At 42.3% G+C, this 20003-nt stretch overlaps 1 protein-coding gene across 2 annotated transcripts in view; it reads left to right on the top strand.

Annotated features, from left to right (window-relative positions):
- The window catches only part of Nostrin (nitric oxide synthase trafficking), a 60421-nt gene extending 41022 nt beyond the window's left edge, over positions 1-19399 (top strand). For both annotated transcript variants that reach the window (XM_055600742.1, XM_055600741.1), the window contains 8 exons: positions 2111-2209; positions 2292-2417; positions 6855-6963; positions 8228-8316; positions 13694-13819; positions 14759-14873; positions 15765-15854; positions 19191-19399. In XM_055600742.1, the coding sequence (XP_055456717.1) occupies positions 2111-2209; positions 2292-2417; positions 6855-6963; positions 8228-8316; positions 13694-13819; positions 14759-14873; positions 15765-15854; positions 19191-19327 (891 nt within the window). In that variant the 3' untranslated portion in view covers positions 19328-19399. The remainder of the gene's footprint in view (positions 1-2110; positions 2210-2291; positions 2418-6854; positions 6964-8227; positions 8317-13693; positions 13820-14758; positions 14874-15764; positions 15855-19190) is intronic.
- Positions 19400-20003: the final 604 nt, after the last annotated feature.

Below are 20003 nucleotides of genomic sequence, written 5' to 3'. Positions count from 1 at the left end.
ATGCTCCAGTAGATTGTCCTACACTTCCAGACAACACTGAGCTGATGCAGTGAATTTAAAAACAGAGCACATGAAGTTGGGAGGAGAAAGTGGTGTAGGGAATAGGGAAGGGATTGGAGGAGAGGGAAGGGGGGATTTGATCAAAACACATTGCATGAATGTATGAAATTTTCAGACATTGTATTAAAAACTTATATAAAATAAAAGACTGTAGACGCTGGAGAGATGGCTGAGTGGTTAAGAGCGCTTGCTGCTCTTACAGAGGACCTGAGTCCAGTTCCCCGTACCCACAGAGGTGGCTTACAACCTCCTGTAACTCCAGTTCCAGGGGCTCCATTGCCTCCTGGTCTCTATGGGCACCTGCAGATATGTGGTGCAATAGACTCATGCAAGTACACACATCTATACACAAATAAAATAATAAATAAATCTTTAATTTAAAAAAGAGTAGAGAATACTGGGGCTCACTCAGTAGACTTGCCCAGGAAACACAGGCTATAGGTTTAATCCCTCTCTCTCTTTCTCTCTCTCTCTCTCTCTCTCTCTCTCTCTCTCTCTCTCACTCTGTCACTCACATACACACACACACACACACACACACACACACACACACACAGGAGGTGGTGGTACATGTATATAATCCCACCTGTGACTCTTGCCTGCAGTGCATAGAGGCAACAGAATCAGAAGTTGATAGTCATCCTATAGGTGTCATCCATAGCAAGTTTGAGACCAGCCTTGTCTCAAAAATGGGGGAAAAATGACAAGAGAACGTGGTATCCTTTCTGTTGCTTGTTCATCTGTTTATATACACTAATTACAAAAAATTTTGTAATTAAAAAAATGTAAAAAACAATAAGATTTTCTCCCTCCAACCCTCCTATGTTCCTCCTCCCTCACTTCACCTCAAATCCATGGCGTCTTTTTCTTTAATTATTGTTGTTATAGCTTATTCTAACATGTAATAGGAGTCACAGACAATTAAAATTTCTGCAAGAAATTCCATGCTAGGAACAAAAACGGGTTGAGCCCCTGACACTAGCTGGGGAACTTGCCAGTAGAAGAATTCTGCCCAAGAAGACCTGCTACCTCTGTTCCGGTAGCTTCTCTGACAATTGGTTTATAGATGTGTATTGCCTGGCTTTTAGCTTTTCTTTCTTCTTGGAAAAAAAAAAAGATTTATTTTATTTCTATTTATGTTATGTGTCTATGTCTGGTCTGCCAGACATGGGTACTGGGAACTGAACTCAGGACCTTTGGAAGTACAAGCGCTCGTAAGTGCTGACCTCTGTCCCCAACCCCTTTTGTTTTTGCTCTTCTGAGTTGCAACACTACTGAAAACAAGGCCCAGAAGAAGCTGAGAATTTTTCCTTCCCTAGTTCTGGACAAAACTATAAATAAGTCTGTTTCTTATTACCAATTATTAAAAATGGTGTGTGTGTGTGCACATGTGTGTACACGCACACACAGAGGACACCCGTGCCTTCGTGCCACCAAGAACACGTAGAGGCCGCAGGACATTGCTGGGACTTGGTCTTCTCCTTCCTTAATGTAGCAGAGGTTGTCAGTTCATCTCGCCAGCCCTCTTTTTAATCAGCTCTTGTCTCCAGTTCTTCTTTCGATGAAACCATGGACCATCACGTCATCCTCACTCCTACAGAGACAGGCAGGAGGATGTGCCTTGCTTGTATTGGCAACAATTTTGGAAGTATTCGGTATCTAAAGGCATTTCAAAGGCACGCAGACTCATTTTCCTGGGCTTTAGTCTCCTCTAAAACATCAAAGCTGCATCTTCTGTCTTCTTTTCTCTTTGTCCCCCTTTTTTATAAACAGCAGGTAACTTGTAGCATCTGCCGACATGCTGGGTGAGGGCGAAGGATCACAGGGAAGCTTATGAGTTAAATCCGTCTTAAATAGGGGTGTTAGGACAGATTGATTCCCTACCCTGGGAATCTCCCTGCACTGCAGTGTGGATGTACCATAGCGAAAGGCAGGCGAATCAGGACAGTTTGCTCAGGCTGTCTCATGGTGCGGTGGGTGACTGTGTGGGAGGGGTGACCAGCTTTTCGTAACCAATGCTAGATCTTCCCTCCTTTCTCATTCTCTTCAGACCATGCTGGAGCTGGAGAAGGAGAGAATTCAGCTTTTATGCAATAACTTAAACCAGTACAACCAGCATATTTCTCTCTTTGGACAAACGCTGACCACAGTGAGTAGCAGAGCGTGCTCCATTTCTGGTGTGCGTGGTGAGGCTGACAGGAAAACCCACTCTGCTTTTCTCGGTGTTGCAGTGTCACACACAGATCCACTGTGCCATCAGCAAGGTGGACATTGAAGAAGACATCCGGGCCCTAGTGGAAGAGGCTGCAATTCTGTCTACAGAAAACAAATCCAAGTTCCTGCTGACTGACTACTTTGTAAGTGTGGAGTGGCAGGAAGCGCCCTTAACAGGGCAGCTTAGCCCTGACTGAGTCCGGAGAACAATGCTAAAGGAAATAGTGTCTCCTCCCACCAGTCTCCCTTAGCCCAAAACTGACCTTTCAACTCTTGATCTTCCTGCTTCCACCTCTCGAAGGGCTGGGATTACAGGCATGGGTGGGACTCTCTTCCTTTGTAAATAAAAAGGTTATTTTTGTCTGCAGTGGCATAAATAGTCATAAAAAATACTCTATGGGTTACCACTGCAGTGATACTCCCTGTGAGGTGAAGAAAGGCCAGCCAAGTTTTAGAATCTTGCTGGGTCTTTGGCTTCGTCAGTCTCACGTGCTGCCAGGATAGAATACAGCAGATTTGGTAACTGACAGATTACAAACTTAGTTGGAGTACGGTTCTGGAGGCTGGGAGATCTTGGATGAGTGAGTCCATCCAGGGTCTTCCTTGAAGCATCATAACAGGACAGGAAGATGGCAGTACATAGGTTAGAGAGCAAAGGCTGAACTTGCTTTTATGACAAACTCTTCCACAGGACAATGATATTAGTCCATTCATGAGGGAAAACACTGCTGTCTAATCTCCTCTAAAAGGCCATCTTCTTAGTTCTTGTGCTTTTCTGAGACAAGGTTTCCCTGTGTAGCCCTGGCTGTCCTGGAACTCACTCTGCAGACCAAGCTGGCCTTGAACGTAGAGCTCCACCTGCCCCTGCCTCTGAAGTGCTGGGATTAGAGGGTGAGCTGCTGCCTGGCAAGGCAGGGCTGATTTCTACCTCGTAAACTTTGAGGGACATTTAAATCACCACAGTCTTTTCTGAGCGTGATCCCAGGCAGACGTGGTCAGTGATCTATCAGAGACTGTTGAATTGGTTTTCTACACAAATGGTAAATTGACTCCAAATTTACTGGCTTAACATTTGATGTCACACAATTTACAGGGGTCAGGGCCTCTGAATCCCTCACACGGCAAGGGTGAAGGACTTCCGATATCTCAAAGCTCTACGAGGAAAAGCTTAATTTCCAAGTTCACTCGGGTGGCTTGGCAGGGCTCTGGTAATCCTCAGAGGCCGAAAATTCAAAATGTCATTTCTTTTCATAGAAAGTGATTTCATTATAGCCTCATCATACACAGACGCCATTATCTTTTACTCTTATTTTTCCTCTCCCTTTGCTTGCTATGCTTCTACCTCCTCCAAAATCGTATTCCCTTCTGCGTTCATGTCACACGAACTCCCTTACTCTCGGATTCCTTCGCCCCTCTCTCCCCGCCCATAGGTTCCCTTCCTACCTCCACCTGTGTGTGCGTGCACACACGAGCGCATCACACATCTCATGTTTGCAATGTGCATTTCTCCGTCTCTCGCCTTGCAACGCATGGCAGCCTGCTTCCCTCTGGATGAGTGGCCCAAAAGACCCAAAGCCAGAGCACTCGTGAGAAAGAACAGTGCTCTGTCTCAGAAGTGCCTGCTTATCACTGTCTCTGTGTTAGTAAGTACAACCCTTACACAAAGGACGAGGTGAACAGAGATCTAAGTCCCGGATGTGAAAAACATGAGCATTTTTTAAATAAAAAAAGTCCTACCCTTGAAAAACTAGGACCAAACAGCCTGAGACCTATAGCAACCTGCTATAGGAACCTTCATTGCTGAAAACTGTTCGTTTTTCTCTGAGAGCCCAGTCATCTTGTGACTGGTACTCAACCTCCTGGGTGTTTGTATTACAGATGTAAGCTACATACTCAGCTTCTTAGAGTAAATTCTTTGTCCTCTAGGAGCTTGCCGTTTTAGCTGATTCTAACACACACACACACACACACACACACACACACACACACACACACACATACACACACATCTGAAAAACCAGACCAAACCTCCCTAACCCTCCAAGGTACTGGACTCAAGTGGCCTTCATGTCTCGGCTTCACAAGTGGCTTGGCACTCCAGCACTCAGAAGCCTTGGATTTTTCTTTTCTGTTTTAGAGGTTAAAGGAATGAATGAGCCTAGGGCCCTGTACATAGTAATCAGGCACAGCACACTGAGCTACACAGCTTGTACCTAGGAGCTGATGATTGATAACCAGTAAAAATGGCTTCCGGAAACTCTTTCCTGTGCAGTCTGCTGGAACTTACTGTCTTCCAAGCTCTCTCCCAGCTCTCGCCCCTCTCTGGTCTGCAGTGCCAGCCTATTCATGCATTAAACATACAACGGACCTGGAGCCAAGAACCAGTACTCCTTCTCAGAGTTCAGGGGATGGAGGGGGGAAGGGAAGAGATGGGGAAAAGGTCTGAATTCCCACAGGATTAACCTTTCCCCGCTTCCAAAAGCCACAGAAGCAGACAGTTGTTTTCTTTAGTCTTTTTTTTTTTTTACCTTGGCAAAGGTGAAGGGTGCTGCTAGCAACAATGCCTGCTCAAAGCAGAAAGGGAAGTAACAGGAATGCAAGGGGAGAGCACTCTTCAGCCTCTAGCCTCGGATGGGCAGGAGTATAAGGATGGTATCTGCTGTTTTCTTTCAAGAAATGAAAATGCCTCCACCACCTAACTGGTCAACAAAATAAGGGTTTTTAGGGAAATTTAACCAATATAGGGGCTAGGATGGTTCATCTTCAGTTGACATCCTCATGGGGTTTAAGACTTTGAAGAGACTTCAGTACACTAGAATTCAACTGACTGGGATTTGCCTGGGACAGCTTTGAAGCTAAGCATTCCAGCGCGTCTCACTTCACAGCCATTGACAGTAAGGATGGCTTTTATCCAGCGCTGTGATGTTTACTTGGGCAGGAGAGTAATCTGAGTGCCTCACTGGGAGCACCAGTGCGGAGCTATTCATAAACTCTGTAAATTCCATATTCAAAGGATTGTGGTTTTATATGCCTCTCCCTGTACCAGCTGTTTCCTAGTCAGTCTTTGGAAAAGGATGAAACAAGAAATGCACCGTATCCTTAAGCAAAAAGGAAGGGGAAGATGGGAATGGAAATGAATGATGCCTTTTCCTTCTTCCTACCCTGTGGGTAAGCCCGCAGGTGACCAGCGACATGTGCATGCTGTTCTCTTACCAACCGTGACTAACACGTTCCTGTCGCGCTGGCGGGACAGCTCAGAGGGCAGCGGCACTTGCTGCCAGGTCCATAAGTTTCACTCCAAAGAGCCACACGGTGGAAGGAAAGAACCCACTCCCACAAGTTATCCTCTGAACACCACAGACACATGCAAACAAATAAACGCAGTGAGGTTTTAGAACAGCATTGTCGCCTAACGTTTGTCAATAAAATAAGGCTGTTCTGAGACATTCGACCAGGATTCTGTTGAAATGTTAGGAGGTGGCGCTGCCGGCAATGCATGTTTAAATGCTAGATGTCCTCAACAGACCCAAGGCAGGGCTGTTCAGCCACCCCACCCCACCCCACCCCACCCCTGACCCATAGTTATTTTTTTTTCTTTTCATCCATCCCTGAAGAACTCCCATACTTCCAGGTATTGTGGCTTGACGTATAATGCCAGCACTTGACAAGCTGAGGCAGGGGACTGGGGTAAATTCAAACCCAGCAGACTGAGCTAAATAGTGATATCCTGTCTCAAAATGAAACCAAGCAAAACGAAGCCACGCAAACGTGGCAGCTTTAGTCCTAACCTCTAGCCTAACCGACACGGCCTACATTTTCTTCTACCAGTTTTGTTCAAAGTCTACTTATTGCTCCTGTAGACTCTGTACAGTGTCCCCCTCGTCTTCCTTTGCACCATTTGCCCTCTTTTCACCCTGAAGAAATCCATGTGAGAACTCACATACCTCCAGGTACTGTGGCTCATCCCACAGTACCAGCACCGAGAAGTCGGGGTCCAGTCTACAGCCTTGGTGCCTTGCTTTTGCTGCCCACATGCAGCCTTAAATTGCTGGTTCTCTTAATGCTGTGCTTCGGGAACTAACCAGGGAAGCGCCCTCTGGGGCTGAGCATGCGTCCTAGCTCTAGTAGTCCAGGCCAATGTGGCATTCAATAAACATTTTCCACTCCCAACGCAGTCTTAACCCAAGGCGCACACAGGGTCCTAGACTGGATGATTAAAAGACTTGAGCTCGAATCAATATCAATTATGTCATGAAACATGAAGGATCCTATAAATACTCTATTTATCAAGAAAACTGAAGTCACTATAGAAAATCTTTTCCTCCAAGAAGAATTTGTTTTATGAAATAAAACGCTCAGCTGTGCATTGATGAATTGCGAATGAGATGCCTCCTTATTAATCAGGCTCAATGCAGGTGGAACAATGTGTGTGAAGCAAGGATTATCTTCATCTTTCAGTCTCGCCCCCTCTGGTAACACTAAAACCGCCAAATATAATGAGAGAGTCTTAGAAAACCTAGGAGTAAAAACTCTCCTTTTTTTCTTGTTATTAAATGTCCTTCCCCCCCCCCCTTCTAAAGGAAGAAGATCCAAGGAATACAATGGATAAAGAGAGACGGAAGTCTTTAATAAAACCCAAACTGTTGAGACTGCAAAGAGACATTGAAAAGGCCTCGAAAGACAAAGAAGGTGCGTGATTCTCACTTCACAGAAGCGTGGCTGGCCTGGGTCTCGCTACATAGAGCAGATCAGGTGGCTTTGCATGTACCCATTCTCCAGTCCCACTTGAGCCACGCCTGCTCCCGATAAAGTCCTTAGATGCTTCACACTTGGAAGCTTTGCTGGGAGTGAGGGTTCATCTGCCTTTGTGGAGTAGGGCAGGGATCCTCCGAAGAACCACACCTTAAATCTAAGTTGTGCTGAATAAAAGGAAAAAGAAATTAAGTCGGATGTGTGGCTGGTGGGCTGGCTCAGTGGTAAGGGTGCTTGCCTTGGAAACCTGATAATGCGAGATGGGTCCCTGGAACCCATGTAGAAGGAGATGGGAAAGTTCCACCAAAGTGTCCTCTGACCTCCAAGAGTGCTCCGTGGCCCATATCAACATGTCTTACACACATGTGCATACACACACACGAAATCCCTGCACTCAGGAAGCTGAGACAGGAAGGATGCTGTGAGCTGAAATCCAAGCTGGGCTACATCGTGACTTGGAGGCCGGCCTGGGATAGAGTGAGACCCCATCTCAAAAAAAAAAAAAAAATAAAAATGAATAAATAAACAAAAGGAAACTGTAAAAAGACACTTTCATCCACTTATGGGAACTGTGTAAGTAGCTCACTGCTGGGCTTCAGACGTACCGTTTTATTGTTTGGCCGGAATGAGACAATGTGTGATTTACACGTGGTTTGGGGCTTTCGTTTCTGTCTGTTTGCTAATTTTTGAAAACATACAACCCTTACCCACGTTAACTCCCATACTGAGGGGTGAGATCAGTTAGCATGTGAAATGATTCCAGAGCAGGACAGACAACAAAACGCTGCACATTTGTGAGCCAGTGCCCAGCCTCTTAGCGTGGACCACAGGATTTCATTTGGATGGAACTAGGACCCTAGAGAGGTAGAAAGAACAAGGAGGAAGAGCCTAGCACAACTGTGTAAAGGTGAGGAATATTGGAATGGGCTGAAGGAAACACAAACTCTCAGCTTGAAAAATTCAGTCAGACCCTTTAGACACCAGCATTTCTCAAATTTCTTCAGATGAAGGTAGCAGTAAATGAACTCTATGTTCTCTTACCATAGCCACTGGGTAGAGCTACATAGAGAAGCTCCCCTGGCAATTCAGAAGTCCATCCGGTATCACTTCTCGCCTTCAGGATCTCTTTGAAGATAACTGACCGCTGCTCTGACCCTTTAGAAGTGGGTGAAAGGTGACTAGAATGCGTTTTTATTTTCAGGCCTGGAAGAAAAGCTTCATACCCTCTCCAGCACCTCCTCTTTCTCTGATGCCAAGAGCCAAAAAGATGTGGAGGCCTTAATGGACGAGGTAAATATTTGCAGAGTGCATTTCATGATGACATGGTTATTTTTAGAATGTTTACTTTTCAGCCCACTTACCCTGTTTGCTGCTCCTTCCTTCTGATTCAGAACAACTGAGTGGGCAAGCCGAGACTGCCAGCTCCTCCATGAGCACGGGCAGTTTGAGGGATGTGGAAAACCCCTGCCACCTAGAAATGCTTACTTTCTCGAAAAGAGAGACACAATTGTGTTCTGAATAGAATCCTACTAAATAGATACATGTTTTTTTACAATTTATTCATTATATACTCCGATTGAAGCCTCCTCCCAGTCTCACCCTCCTGCCCTCTTCCCCCCCATCCCCTTCCCCTAGACCACTGAAAGGGGTAGTTCTCCTCCTCTGCCATCTACCCATAGCTTATCAAGTCTCATCAGGACTGCCTGAATCCTCTTCCTATGTGCCCTGGGAAGGCCACATCGCCAGGGGCAAGTGATCAAAGAGCAGGCAACCAAGTTCATGGCAGAGACAGACCCTTCTCCCCTTACTCAGGCACCCACATGAAGACTGAGTTGCGAATCAGCTACATCTGAGCAGGGGGTCTAGGTCCTCTCCATGCATGGCTCTTGGTTGGTGCATCAGTCTTTGCAGGACCCCCTGGGCTCAGATTTTTTAGCTTTGTTGGTATCCTTGTAGGGCTCCTGTCCCCTCTGTGTCCTTCTATCCCCTCCTCCCTTTATTCCATTGGACTCCCTGTGCTCTGCCCAGCCAGAGTTTGCCTGTGAGTCTCAGCATCTGCTTCCATCCCCTGTTGGGTGGAGCCATTCAGAGGACCCTCTATAGTAGGCTCCCTTTCTATTCCCTCTCTTCCACCTCTTCTGGTGTCTATCCTGTTTGCAGTTCTGAATGAGACTTAAGCATCCTTGCTAGGGTCCACCTTGGTGTTTAGCTTCTTTAGGTCTGTAGATTTTAATATGGCTATCTTATATTCTACGGCTAATATCCGCTTATCAGTGAATGTATACCATGCTTGTATTTCTGTTTCTGGGTTACCTCACTCAGGATGATCTTTTCTAGATCCCACCATTTGCTTGCAAATGTCATGATTTCCTTGTTTTTAATAGCTGAGTAGTATTCCATTGTGTAAATGTGCCACAATTTCTGTATTTATTCCTCTGTTGAGGGACATGTAGGTTGTTTCCAGGTTCTGACTAATACAAGTAAAGCTGCTATGAACATAGTTGAGCAAATGTCTTTATTTAGTGGTGGAGCATCTTTTGGGTGTATGCCTAGGAGTGGTATAGCTGGATCTTGAGGTAGTGCTATTCCCAATTTTCTGAGAAAGCAGCAGATTGATTTCCAAAGTGGTTGTACAAGTTTGCGCTCCCACCAGCAATGGAGGAGGGTTCCCCTTTCTCCACATCCTCTCCAGCATGTTTTGTCACTTAAGTTTTTAATCATAGCTATTCTGATAGATGTAAGATGGAATCTCAGAATTGTTTTGATTTGTATTTCCCTGATGACTAAGGATGTTGAACATTTCTTTGGGTGTTTCTCCACCATTCCATATTCCTCTGTTGAGAATTCTCTGGTTAGCTCTGTACTCCATTTATAAATTGGATTATTTGGTTTGTTGGTGTCTAATTTCTTGAGTTCTTTATATATTCTGGATATTAGCCCTCTGTCAGATACAGGGTTGGTGAATAACTTTTCCCAGTCTATAGGCTATCGTTTGGTTCTGTTGACAGTGTCCTTTGCTTTACAGAAGCTTTTCAGTTTCATGAGGTCCCATTTATTAATTGTTGATCTTAGAGCCTGAGCTGTTAGTGTTCTGTTCAGGAAGTTATCTCCTGTGCCAATGAGTTTGAGGCTCTTCCCTACTTTTTCTTCTAACAGGTTTAGTGTGTCTGGTTTTAAGTTGAGGTCTTTGATCCACTTGGACTTTAGTTTTGTGCAGGGTGAAAAAAAAATGGATCTATTTGCATTTTTCTACATGTAGATATCCAGTTAGACCAGCATCATTTGTTGAAGATGCTATCTTTTTTTCCATTGTATGGTTTTGGCATCTTTGTCAAAAATCAGGTGACTGTAGGTGTGTGGGTTTATTTCTGGATCTTTGATTTGATTCCATTAATTCCCAGTCTGTTTCTATGCTAGTATCGTGCCGTTTTTACTACTGTTGCTCTATAGTACAGCTTGGGATCAGGGATGCAGATACCTCCAGAAGTTCTTTTATTATAGAGGATTGTTTTAGCTATTCTGGGTTTTTTATTTTTCCATATGAAATTGAGAATTTTTCTTCCAAGGTCTGTAAAGAATTGTGTTGGTAGTTTGATGGGAATTGTATTGAATCTGTAGATTGCTTTTGGTAAGATGACCATTTTTACTATGTTAATTCTACTGAGTCATGAGCATGGGAGAGTTTTCTATCTTCTGATATCTTCTTCAATTTTTTTCTTCAGAGACTTTAAGCTTTTTTCATACAAGTCTTTGACTTGCTTGGTTAGAGTTACACCAAGATACTTTATGGTTTTGTTTTGGTGTTTTGTTTTGTTTTTTGTTTTTTGCCATTGTGAAGGGTGTTGTTTCCCTACTTTCTTTCATAGCCCATTTGTTTTTTGTATACAGGAGGACTAGTGGTTGTTTTTTTAGTTAATTTTGTATCCAGCCACTTTGTTGAAGGTGTTTATCAGCTGGAGGAGTTCCCTGGTAGAATTTTTGAGGTCACTCATGTATACTATCATATCATCTGCAAATAGTAATATTTGGACTTCTTTTCTTATTTGAATGCCTTTGATCTCCTTTAGATGTCTTATTGCTCTAGCTAGGACTTCATGTACTATGTTGAAGAGATATGAAGAGAGTGAGTAGCCTTGTCTTGTCCCTGATTTCAGTGGAATTTATTCAGGTTTCTCTCCATTTATTTTGGCTATAGGCTTGCTGTTTATTTTCTTTACTACATTTAGGTATGTGCCTTGTGTTCCTAATTTCTCCAAGACTTTAAACATAAACAGGTGTTGGATTTTATAAAACGCTTTTTCAGCATCTAAGGAGATGTGTTTTGTTTTTTTCAGTTGGTTAATATCTTGGAATAGATGCATTCTTTAGTGAAATCACAGGCACTTTAACCCTGCCAAGTGACCAAAATCACCAGGTTGCCATTCAAAGAAGCTGATCTTATGCTTTAGCTTTGCTTGTCACAGAAACCTGGGATGTTAGTGTTCTCATGTGCAAAACTGGACTATTGATACTTAATTATAGAGCTTTCTGAGGATGCATCACTGTCCTCACTGTCCAGAAAATGCCACCACAGTGCTCAGAGAAGGAGTCAAAAACTGATGGACATCCTGTTCAACTTGATTATCTGCCTTTAATGATGATGGCAAAGTATACCCACAAAGCTGTTTTGTTTTTCATTTTCAGTATGATGTCCAGAAAAATTTTAAGGGAACACCCTCACTGTGTTTTGAAACATTCTTTGCAGAGTGATTTTGCCCTGTATAAGCTAGTGTAAGATTCTGAGCATGCATGTCTTAGGTCTGCCGGGCTAAGTGGGGATGTTCAGAAGGTTATTTAGGGAGCTATCGTAGAGGCAAAATTTTGGAGGAATTTAGGTGGGAGTGGAAAGGTGCTGGAAGAGGGATTTTGATGTGGTTTGAATGGTGAGAAATGAGTTCATGTTAGTCAATACAAGAAGAATCCAGGAAGAGCAGACATTTTTAGTAATATTTTGGAGGATTCAAGAATCCAAAAGAACTTTCCTTATGAAACCTAATTCTTCTGAGGAAGTAGGTATCCCGTAATCCAGCCCAACTTGGGAGTTCAATAGTGGCTCGGTGAAAGCCAGCAAATGCAACTGGCTATAATTTATTCTATATTTTCAGTATAGATTTCCTTTTATGGGAAGGTTGTTGCAGAAATGAACCTAATACTTTCTCTGAAAAGAAAGGTCTAAATGTGTTTACTTGGGAACAGATGTCTGAAATCCTACTGCAATGGCATGTCTTCATTTATAGGAAAACATAAAATACACTGTGAGATATTTTCTGTAATGACACAAAATGCTCAATGAATTAATTCAATGCGAATGATATTTACCCAAATAAAGCCATAAAAAGCATGGCAGCAGTTTCTTCGGTTTTCTTTGCATGGAGTTTTGTTGTCACTGTCAGCAGCAAACACGTATTAGCATCATTTGCTCAAAAACTAAGCTGACTTACATAGAAGAAAAGGGAAGAGTTAGTCCCTGAACTCATGATGTCCATGAACAGGGACAACACTTTCACTCAGTGGATACCAAATGCCACAGAACTCCCTTAGACAAGCTTCACCTCTGGGAAGAGGGACACCAGTGGTACTGATGGATTTCGTAGTATCCAGGGAAAGAATTATTGGAGGAGAAGCTTGACATCATTTAAATTCTTTCCGGTTGCGTTGTCTCCTGGACGCTGATGTGCCACATTTGACTCAAGAATGTTGGCAAAGAGGCATTCAGAGCAGATGATAGCTGCAGATTCTGAGAAGAACTGCTCCTGAGGAAATTCCCTGAGCACATTCTCTGATGCTTTTAAATGCACCGCAGCTGGGGCTTAACGCCAGAGGTATGGGACATTTGGCTTTCATTTTAGGTGAGCCTGTTCCCAGGTGTAGTGAGCTGTGCTGAGGACTGGGGGCTCTTGCTGCAATGTAAGTGTCTAGTTGAGACAGGAGGGTTACATGTGCTATGCCGGAGAAACAGAAAAGAGAGATAGAAAAGGAGGGGTGGGGCTGCAGAAGATCCTCCTAATGTTCATTCTATAATTTGATTGCTCCTAACTGAACACAGCCAAAGAAGAAATAATAATTAAGTTTTAGTTCAAGGTCAAAGCCAGACAGGAAGAGATGAGGAAGCTTAGCATCACTCCTTGTTATACTGAAATACCCTGAAATCCTACTTGAATATTGTTTCCAGTTTTGAGGAGCAGTGTTACTAAAAAATTTTTTCTGGATGATAAGATGTGCCTCTTTAAATAAAAGCATCTCCCATGCATTTTGGTGGATACTGCTCATTGTACAAACACTGATTGTAAAACATTGTCTCATGGCTCTGAGAGTACCTTCCACAGCCAACACTTACTTCCTTTCTCATTCCTCAGGAAAAAAGATTGTTCATCATCGCAAACCACTTAGGAGCTTATCCAACTGCTTTTCTTTGCTGTAATTACAAGTGGACAAACCAAGGCTTTCCCTATACATTTGTGTTGAGGGTCTTATCCTTCCAGTGAAATCTCGTGTGTATCTGTGTGTGAGCCGAGTGTATGTTTCTAGAGCTCTTTCCGCTTTGAATAGTATCCTGAGATTCCTTTATTCACCATCTGTGCCTCGTTCTCTTGAAATCTCCTCACTCGGCCATATGATGTGTCCACAGAACTGCTTGAAACTGGACCTTTTGCAAGCAAACTCCTACAAACTGTCGTCGGTGTTAGCAGATCTGGAGCAAAGGCCAAAGCCCTGCCACCCCTGTAGTACCTGCATTTTCAAGTGGAAAGAAAAGGTAACGCTGAGATCCGTTGGAATGTCTTGACGGGGCTTGCCAGGGAGAGTGGGAGGGCTTAGAAGGATGTCAAGGCAGAAAGCCCACCATAACTTAGGCGCCATATGCCCCAGGTTCTTACTGCAGCGACTGAGATAAACTTACTTTCATTCCTTTTGAGCACACCGAAAGCTAAACACAACCGAACTCATCCTCTGAAATGAGAACAAACCACGCAAGTGAGGGAAAACTTAAGATTTCTTTTCTCTCTCTTCATACCTTAACTTTAGCTTTACAATGTGTTGTTGTAAAAATTTCTACTGACGTGAAATTTGGGTATTCCTACAGACCTAAACTATAAGATCTTATGGTATCAGGTTCCTCCCGGCACGGTGGGACTGTACTCCACAGTACAGTCTAGCACAATACGACGTAACGTGGAGAATGCGAATACAATTTCAAACCCGTGGCACACAGGTGTCTGTGTAATGCTGGATTCTTTGGAAATCGTATGTAGACAGCTATTGCTTGTAGCTAGCTTCATTGGTGTTTAGAAGGGGGAACTGTACCCGAACAGTTGGTGCTGAAGGGACAGTACTCTTTCTGAAGAGAGCCAGCAGCTCTAAAATGGCCTCAATCATTTTGCTGGGGGCCCATTCAACTTGGACTTCCAGAAGTATTGCTACAAATGTTTCTATCAGGCTCAGACATATAGGTCCAAATGGAAATGGGGGCTATGAAATACAGTACTCCTATCATTCTGAAAATATTTTGCCTTTGGAACAAGAAAACTTAAACACAGAAGGACTTAGAAATGTTTTGATTATTTATGCATTGTCCCCATTAGAAAAATGCACACATAAATCCCAAGGAAATGACATACAGAGAACAATGTTTTATGAATATTTATAACGCAGTTGTTTAAAATTACTTTCTTTTCATAAAAACCTATTTGAACAGGAGCACTCTCATACGTATGTGAAAATATCCCGGCCTCTTTTGACGAACAGATTGGAGAAAGCTGCAAGCAGAGCACCTGCGGGCGGGCAGAACAACCCAAGCTCTTCCCCTTCAGGTAACCCAAGGCCCAAAATAGCCATGGTTCGTGTCCTATGGGTAAAGCGCAGCGCTACACTTGAATATGAGTTTTAAGCTATATTCGCCTATATTTACCAAAAAGAAATTTACCTCTCGGTTGAGAGTAATGAATTTGATAGCATCTGTAGTTTTGTGTTCAAATGTAAAAAAAAAAAAAAAAAAAAAAGGTAGGAAGGAATCACTAAGTACAGGCTGGGAAAATCATTTTATAACATGAGAGGTTACAAATGCACATGAGCACACACATATATACATATATACACACATATACATATATATCTACATATATACCCACATGGTGGTTGTCCGTCCCTCAACTGTATACCATAATCTCAGATCTCCAGGGTCTTTTTTTTTTTTTTTTCATTAGATTTGGACCAAAAAGAGTTTCAATATAACCAAAGGCATTGAGGACCATCAATCTATTCAAATGTCACCAGCGATTTTTTTTTCTTTTAGAAACAGTTCTCTAAGCAACAAATATAAACTCCAAATATTCCCTATCTTCTACTTGAATGGCAGATCATGTGTGTTTAAAAAAAAAAAATGCAGCTACCACACACATTACCTATGTTTAAGTGGAAAGCAAATAATTTTAAATTACCATCATTTGATTAGTATAAGATAAACTTTCCTCCAGAATTATTAGTTCCTCTGTTACAATCTGGTTGTTATATAACATATAGCTTATATACATGTTGGGTGTATTACAGATGCTATCGAACCAAGGAGTGAGTGTTAGGTAAAATTATGACATTTTTGAGAAAATTTAAACTATGCACCATACTCTTAAACAAAGAAAAGTCTGACTGTTTTAATTTTGCCTGCTAAGTAATCATGGTAACTACAATTTAATCCCAAACTCTAGGCTCTGGTGTGTCCCGAGTCGGCAACCATCTTTACAAGGCCTTGTATACTTTTCAAGCCAGGCAAGATGACGAGCTGAATTTGGAAAAAGGTAAGACTCATTCTCAAATATTTTAGTTGCTTTTTCAGGTTGAAATTCCTCCTGGGGATAAAAATCCTGTCTTCTTGGGACAGCATTAAGTCATGGCTGGCTGCAGTTTACAGTCATTCTTCTTAGAATACAGAGCTAAAAAGCACGAAACTGAGGCTCACATAATGACAGCTAATGGTCTTCTCGTGTTTTGATGTGTCAGGCACTGTTGCAAGCATATCGCTCAATTATTATTCACAGAACTCTCTGAGACAGGCATTATTTATTCCCATTTTATAGCTGAGAAGACCGACAAACAGAAAAGGTAGGTACTTTGACTAAAATGACAAGCAGGGGCAGTATAGGATTTGAACTCAGAACTCAGTCATGCCCTTACCTCACACTGCTCCAATGAGGCAGAATGTCACTAATGGGAGTTCTTTAGGGATATACCTCCACCTTTTTTTCTTTCAGATGGTAGAGTTGCAGAAAAGTGATGTCTTCCTTAGTGTGATAGAATGTTCTAGAATTGGAGTCCATTGATGCCCAGATTAATGTCTGTATCCGTTTCTCAGAAAAGAACTTAGAGCCACTTTAGATGACCAGATCCCTCTGTTTGTGCCAGAAATATTTCTCAGGGAGGTGTTTCCTGGTGGGTTATAGAAACCAATGTTTTTAAAGAAGTACAAGTGTTCGGCCTTCACTTTCCTCATGTTATCTATAGTTGGATGTCCAAGATAAGGCACAGACTGATAAATGTGCCCATGAAAAGAATTGTGCCATAAGAGAAAGCTTATTATTGATAACCAGGATATGGCTTCCATAACAATAGAAAATCAAAACAGGTTTTGAAGAATATTATTTCATCTCTTTTTCCTTCCTTCAATTCTTCTTTCCTTCCTTTCTTTCTTTCTGTGTGTGTTTTGTTTAAAGACAGAGTTTCTCTGTGTAGCCCTGGCTGTCTTGGAACTCTCTATGTAGACCAGGCTGGCTTGAACTCAGATCCATCTGCCTCTGCCTCCCGAGTGCTGGGATTAAAGGCATGTGCCACCATGCCTGGCTACATTCCATGTGTCTATGTGCTGGACACCATGGCAAGCATATCATTCAATGATTACTCGCAGAACCTTTTGAGACAGATACTGTTTATTCCTGTTTTATAGCTGAGAAGGATGAGGCACCAAGCATCTTCTGTGCTTGCTCTTGATTAGAGGGAACTTTCTAATTACTGCAGGCTTGTCTGATTACTCTACACAATGACTTTTCCTTTTCTGTGAGTGAAAGATACATGAGTTCATGAGTAGCCTCATGATCTTAAGGGTCCTGAGCTTAGGTTTCAAAGTTTACATTAAACCATCATCTTGTTTGTATCAGCTGTCTCTTGATTATAAAGCCCACTTACGCTTTCTATTCTGTATAGTTCTTTTCGATGAAACACAGCACCAGAGGCTCGGGGGAGCTGACAGTATAATTTCAGGTCATTTGTCTGAATCTGTTTAAATTTTATCAAACAACCTACCGACCCAAGTAAGAGTTGGTAAGAATTTTTAAGAACATTCTGTATCCGAGGAACCACTTGGCAACGTTGCTTTCTGCATTTGATTCAGATGAAGCAAAATTTATTGAGCACTTTGCATAAAACAGCCACAACACAGAGAATGCTAAAAAGAGCGAAATAATGAACTACTTAATTGAGGATGCCGTGACTGAGAAGCTAGAAAGACTGTGCCTATTACCTGAACCTTCAGAACAAGCCTGAGCAGAAGAGTGAACAAAAGACATGGGAGAATAGTGCTAATGAAAAGGAGATGTTGGGTCCAGAAATGGGTGTTTCTACTTTGATGTCTGGAAAGCAGCCTGTTAGTCACCTTTTCAGTTCTGTGACAAAACACCCAAGAAAAACAGATTATGAAAAGAAATGGTTATTTTGGTCCTTGGCTTCCAACATTTCATTTTGTTTGGCTATCTTTGAGGTCCGTGGAGGCAGAAATTTACAGCTGAAGGTTGTAACAATGGAAAAAAGCTGCCCAATCCTTGGTGGCCAGGCGGTGGGAGGGAAGTATCACGGACAAGAGAGCCCCTTCAAATGCAAGGCCCTTCAGGGACCTTCCTGCAAAAAGATCTTTGAAGAGGCCATTCAATATAAATGCATTGATGAAGTAGCACCCTCATTATCCAGTCATCTCTCAACAGCACCACCCTCTGGGGACTAAGACTTTAGGGAAATGCTTCATATACAAACAGTAACATGGCCAGAGAAAAAGAATTCTTTCAAGCCCGAGACTTAACCAAAGTATGCTGAGCCTCCCTCCCATCAAGCTTACAATTGTTAAGATCATGGTGACCTTTTCTAAAAGGCAACAGAAACTTAGATAAGAAGTATATTAGGAATATACTTATATTCCTATTATATTTATATATTATAATATATATTATATATTATATATTATATATTATATATATAATATATATAATATATATATATTATATATTATAATATATATTATATATTATAATATATAAATATAATATATAAATATTATATATTATAAAATATAAATATAATATATAAATAAATATATAAATATAATATATAAAATATATTATAATATATAAATATATTTAATCATTTCCTTAACATTATCTTCAAATTGGTGTTTTATTAAAGTTACCTGAATTAATGAATGGAGGCTAGATTTCTACGTGAAACTGCCAAAAGTTCAAACTGAAACCAGATGTGACATAGATAGTTATCAAAATTTTAAGAAAAGTCTTAGTAGAGACCACTTCTAGTGAAGTATCAAGGACAATATGTGTAACCTTTAAGGTATGGACAGCAAGAAAGAGTTTGCAGACAACTCATCCACTGTGCAAAGAATGGAGTCAGCTGTGTAATTCTACCATGATTCTGGTTTTTGGGGTTTTTTGTTTGTTTGTTTGTTTTGTTTTGGGTTTTTGTTGTTGTTTTCAAGACAGGGTTTCTCTGCATATCCTTGGCTGTCCTGGACTCACTTTGTAGACCAGGCTGGCCTCGAACTCACAGGGATCCACCTGCTTCTGCCTCCTGAGTGTTGGGATCACTGGTCTGCACCACTACGTGCTGCTCATGATTCTGTTTTTATGCACACTCTTGGCTCAGTAGTTCATTATTTCACTCATTTTAGCATTCTCTGTATTGTGGCCATTTCCTGCAAAGTGCTCAATAAATTTTGCTTCATCTGAATCAAAAGCAGAAAGCGGTTACCAAGTAGTTCCTCGGATACAGAATGTTCTTACAAAACTCGTACCCGCACTTACTTGGCATATGTGCTCGAGGCGCAGAGAACCATCTGTCTAACTCCGTGTGCATTCTCGCAGGAGACATTGTGACCCTACATGAGAAGAAAGAAGAAGGATGGTGGTTCGGCTCTTTAAATGGGAAGAAAGGTCATTTTCCCGCTGCCTACGTGGAGGAGCTGCCTTCAGTGGCTGGACACACAGCTACACAGGCATGAAACAAGACTGGACCCACAGGTGCTCTCGCACATCCTGTAAATGATGTGGTGCAAATAAAGAGGCACAGTTAACCATCTTTGCAAGTTTTTCTTACACAGTGGGTGGTAGAGACTTAGCTGCATTTCACAGTGCTTGGTACGCAGGGCTATTAGCTCCAAACAGAGTCAAATAAAAGACAGCTGGATTGAAGGAGGCACAGAAGCGTATGGGTTCCTAGAATTTCTAAAACCTAAAAGGTGCTCTATGCCTGACAAAATGAAGATCGCACTCACTCTCCAGAGTGCCCGAAGTCATTATCAGCATCTGTAAGCGTACATTAAGTAAGACGTAGGAGCTTTTTTTTCCTCTAGCTTTGGGTAGCAAAAGACACGCAGCACCTTATGAGGGGGTCGACAAAGCCTGGGAAATAAGAAAAGACACAGACCAAAGCCAGAATGCGGACAGACAAACAAGATGGACACAGGCTGGGAAGCAGAATAAAGGACCAAAGATCCACCGAGCTAGACGGGGTGTGATACAAGAAGTCTAGTCTAGACCCTCAGCAGATCATCTCAGGCCAAAGGAAGTTTCAACCAGAGCCCGTGACCTCCTGAGGCAGTGACTTCTCATCGGTCCCTGCCCACTACCAACAGCTCTCAGAGCGAGGTCAAATGCAAGCCAGAGATGGCTTGGGAT

Source organism: Psammomys obesus, unplaced genomic scaffold (genome assembly GCF_907164565.1).
Source record: "Psammomys obesus unplaced genomic scaffold, mPsaObe1.curated_primary_1811, whole genome shotgun sequence".
NCBI lineage: Eukaryota > Metazoa > Chordata > Mammalia > Rodentia > Muridae > Psammomys > Psammomys obesus.
The sequence above is the reverse complement of the archived record's forward strand: the minus strand, read 5'-3'. Positions and strand labels throughout refer to the sequence as shown.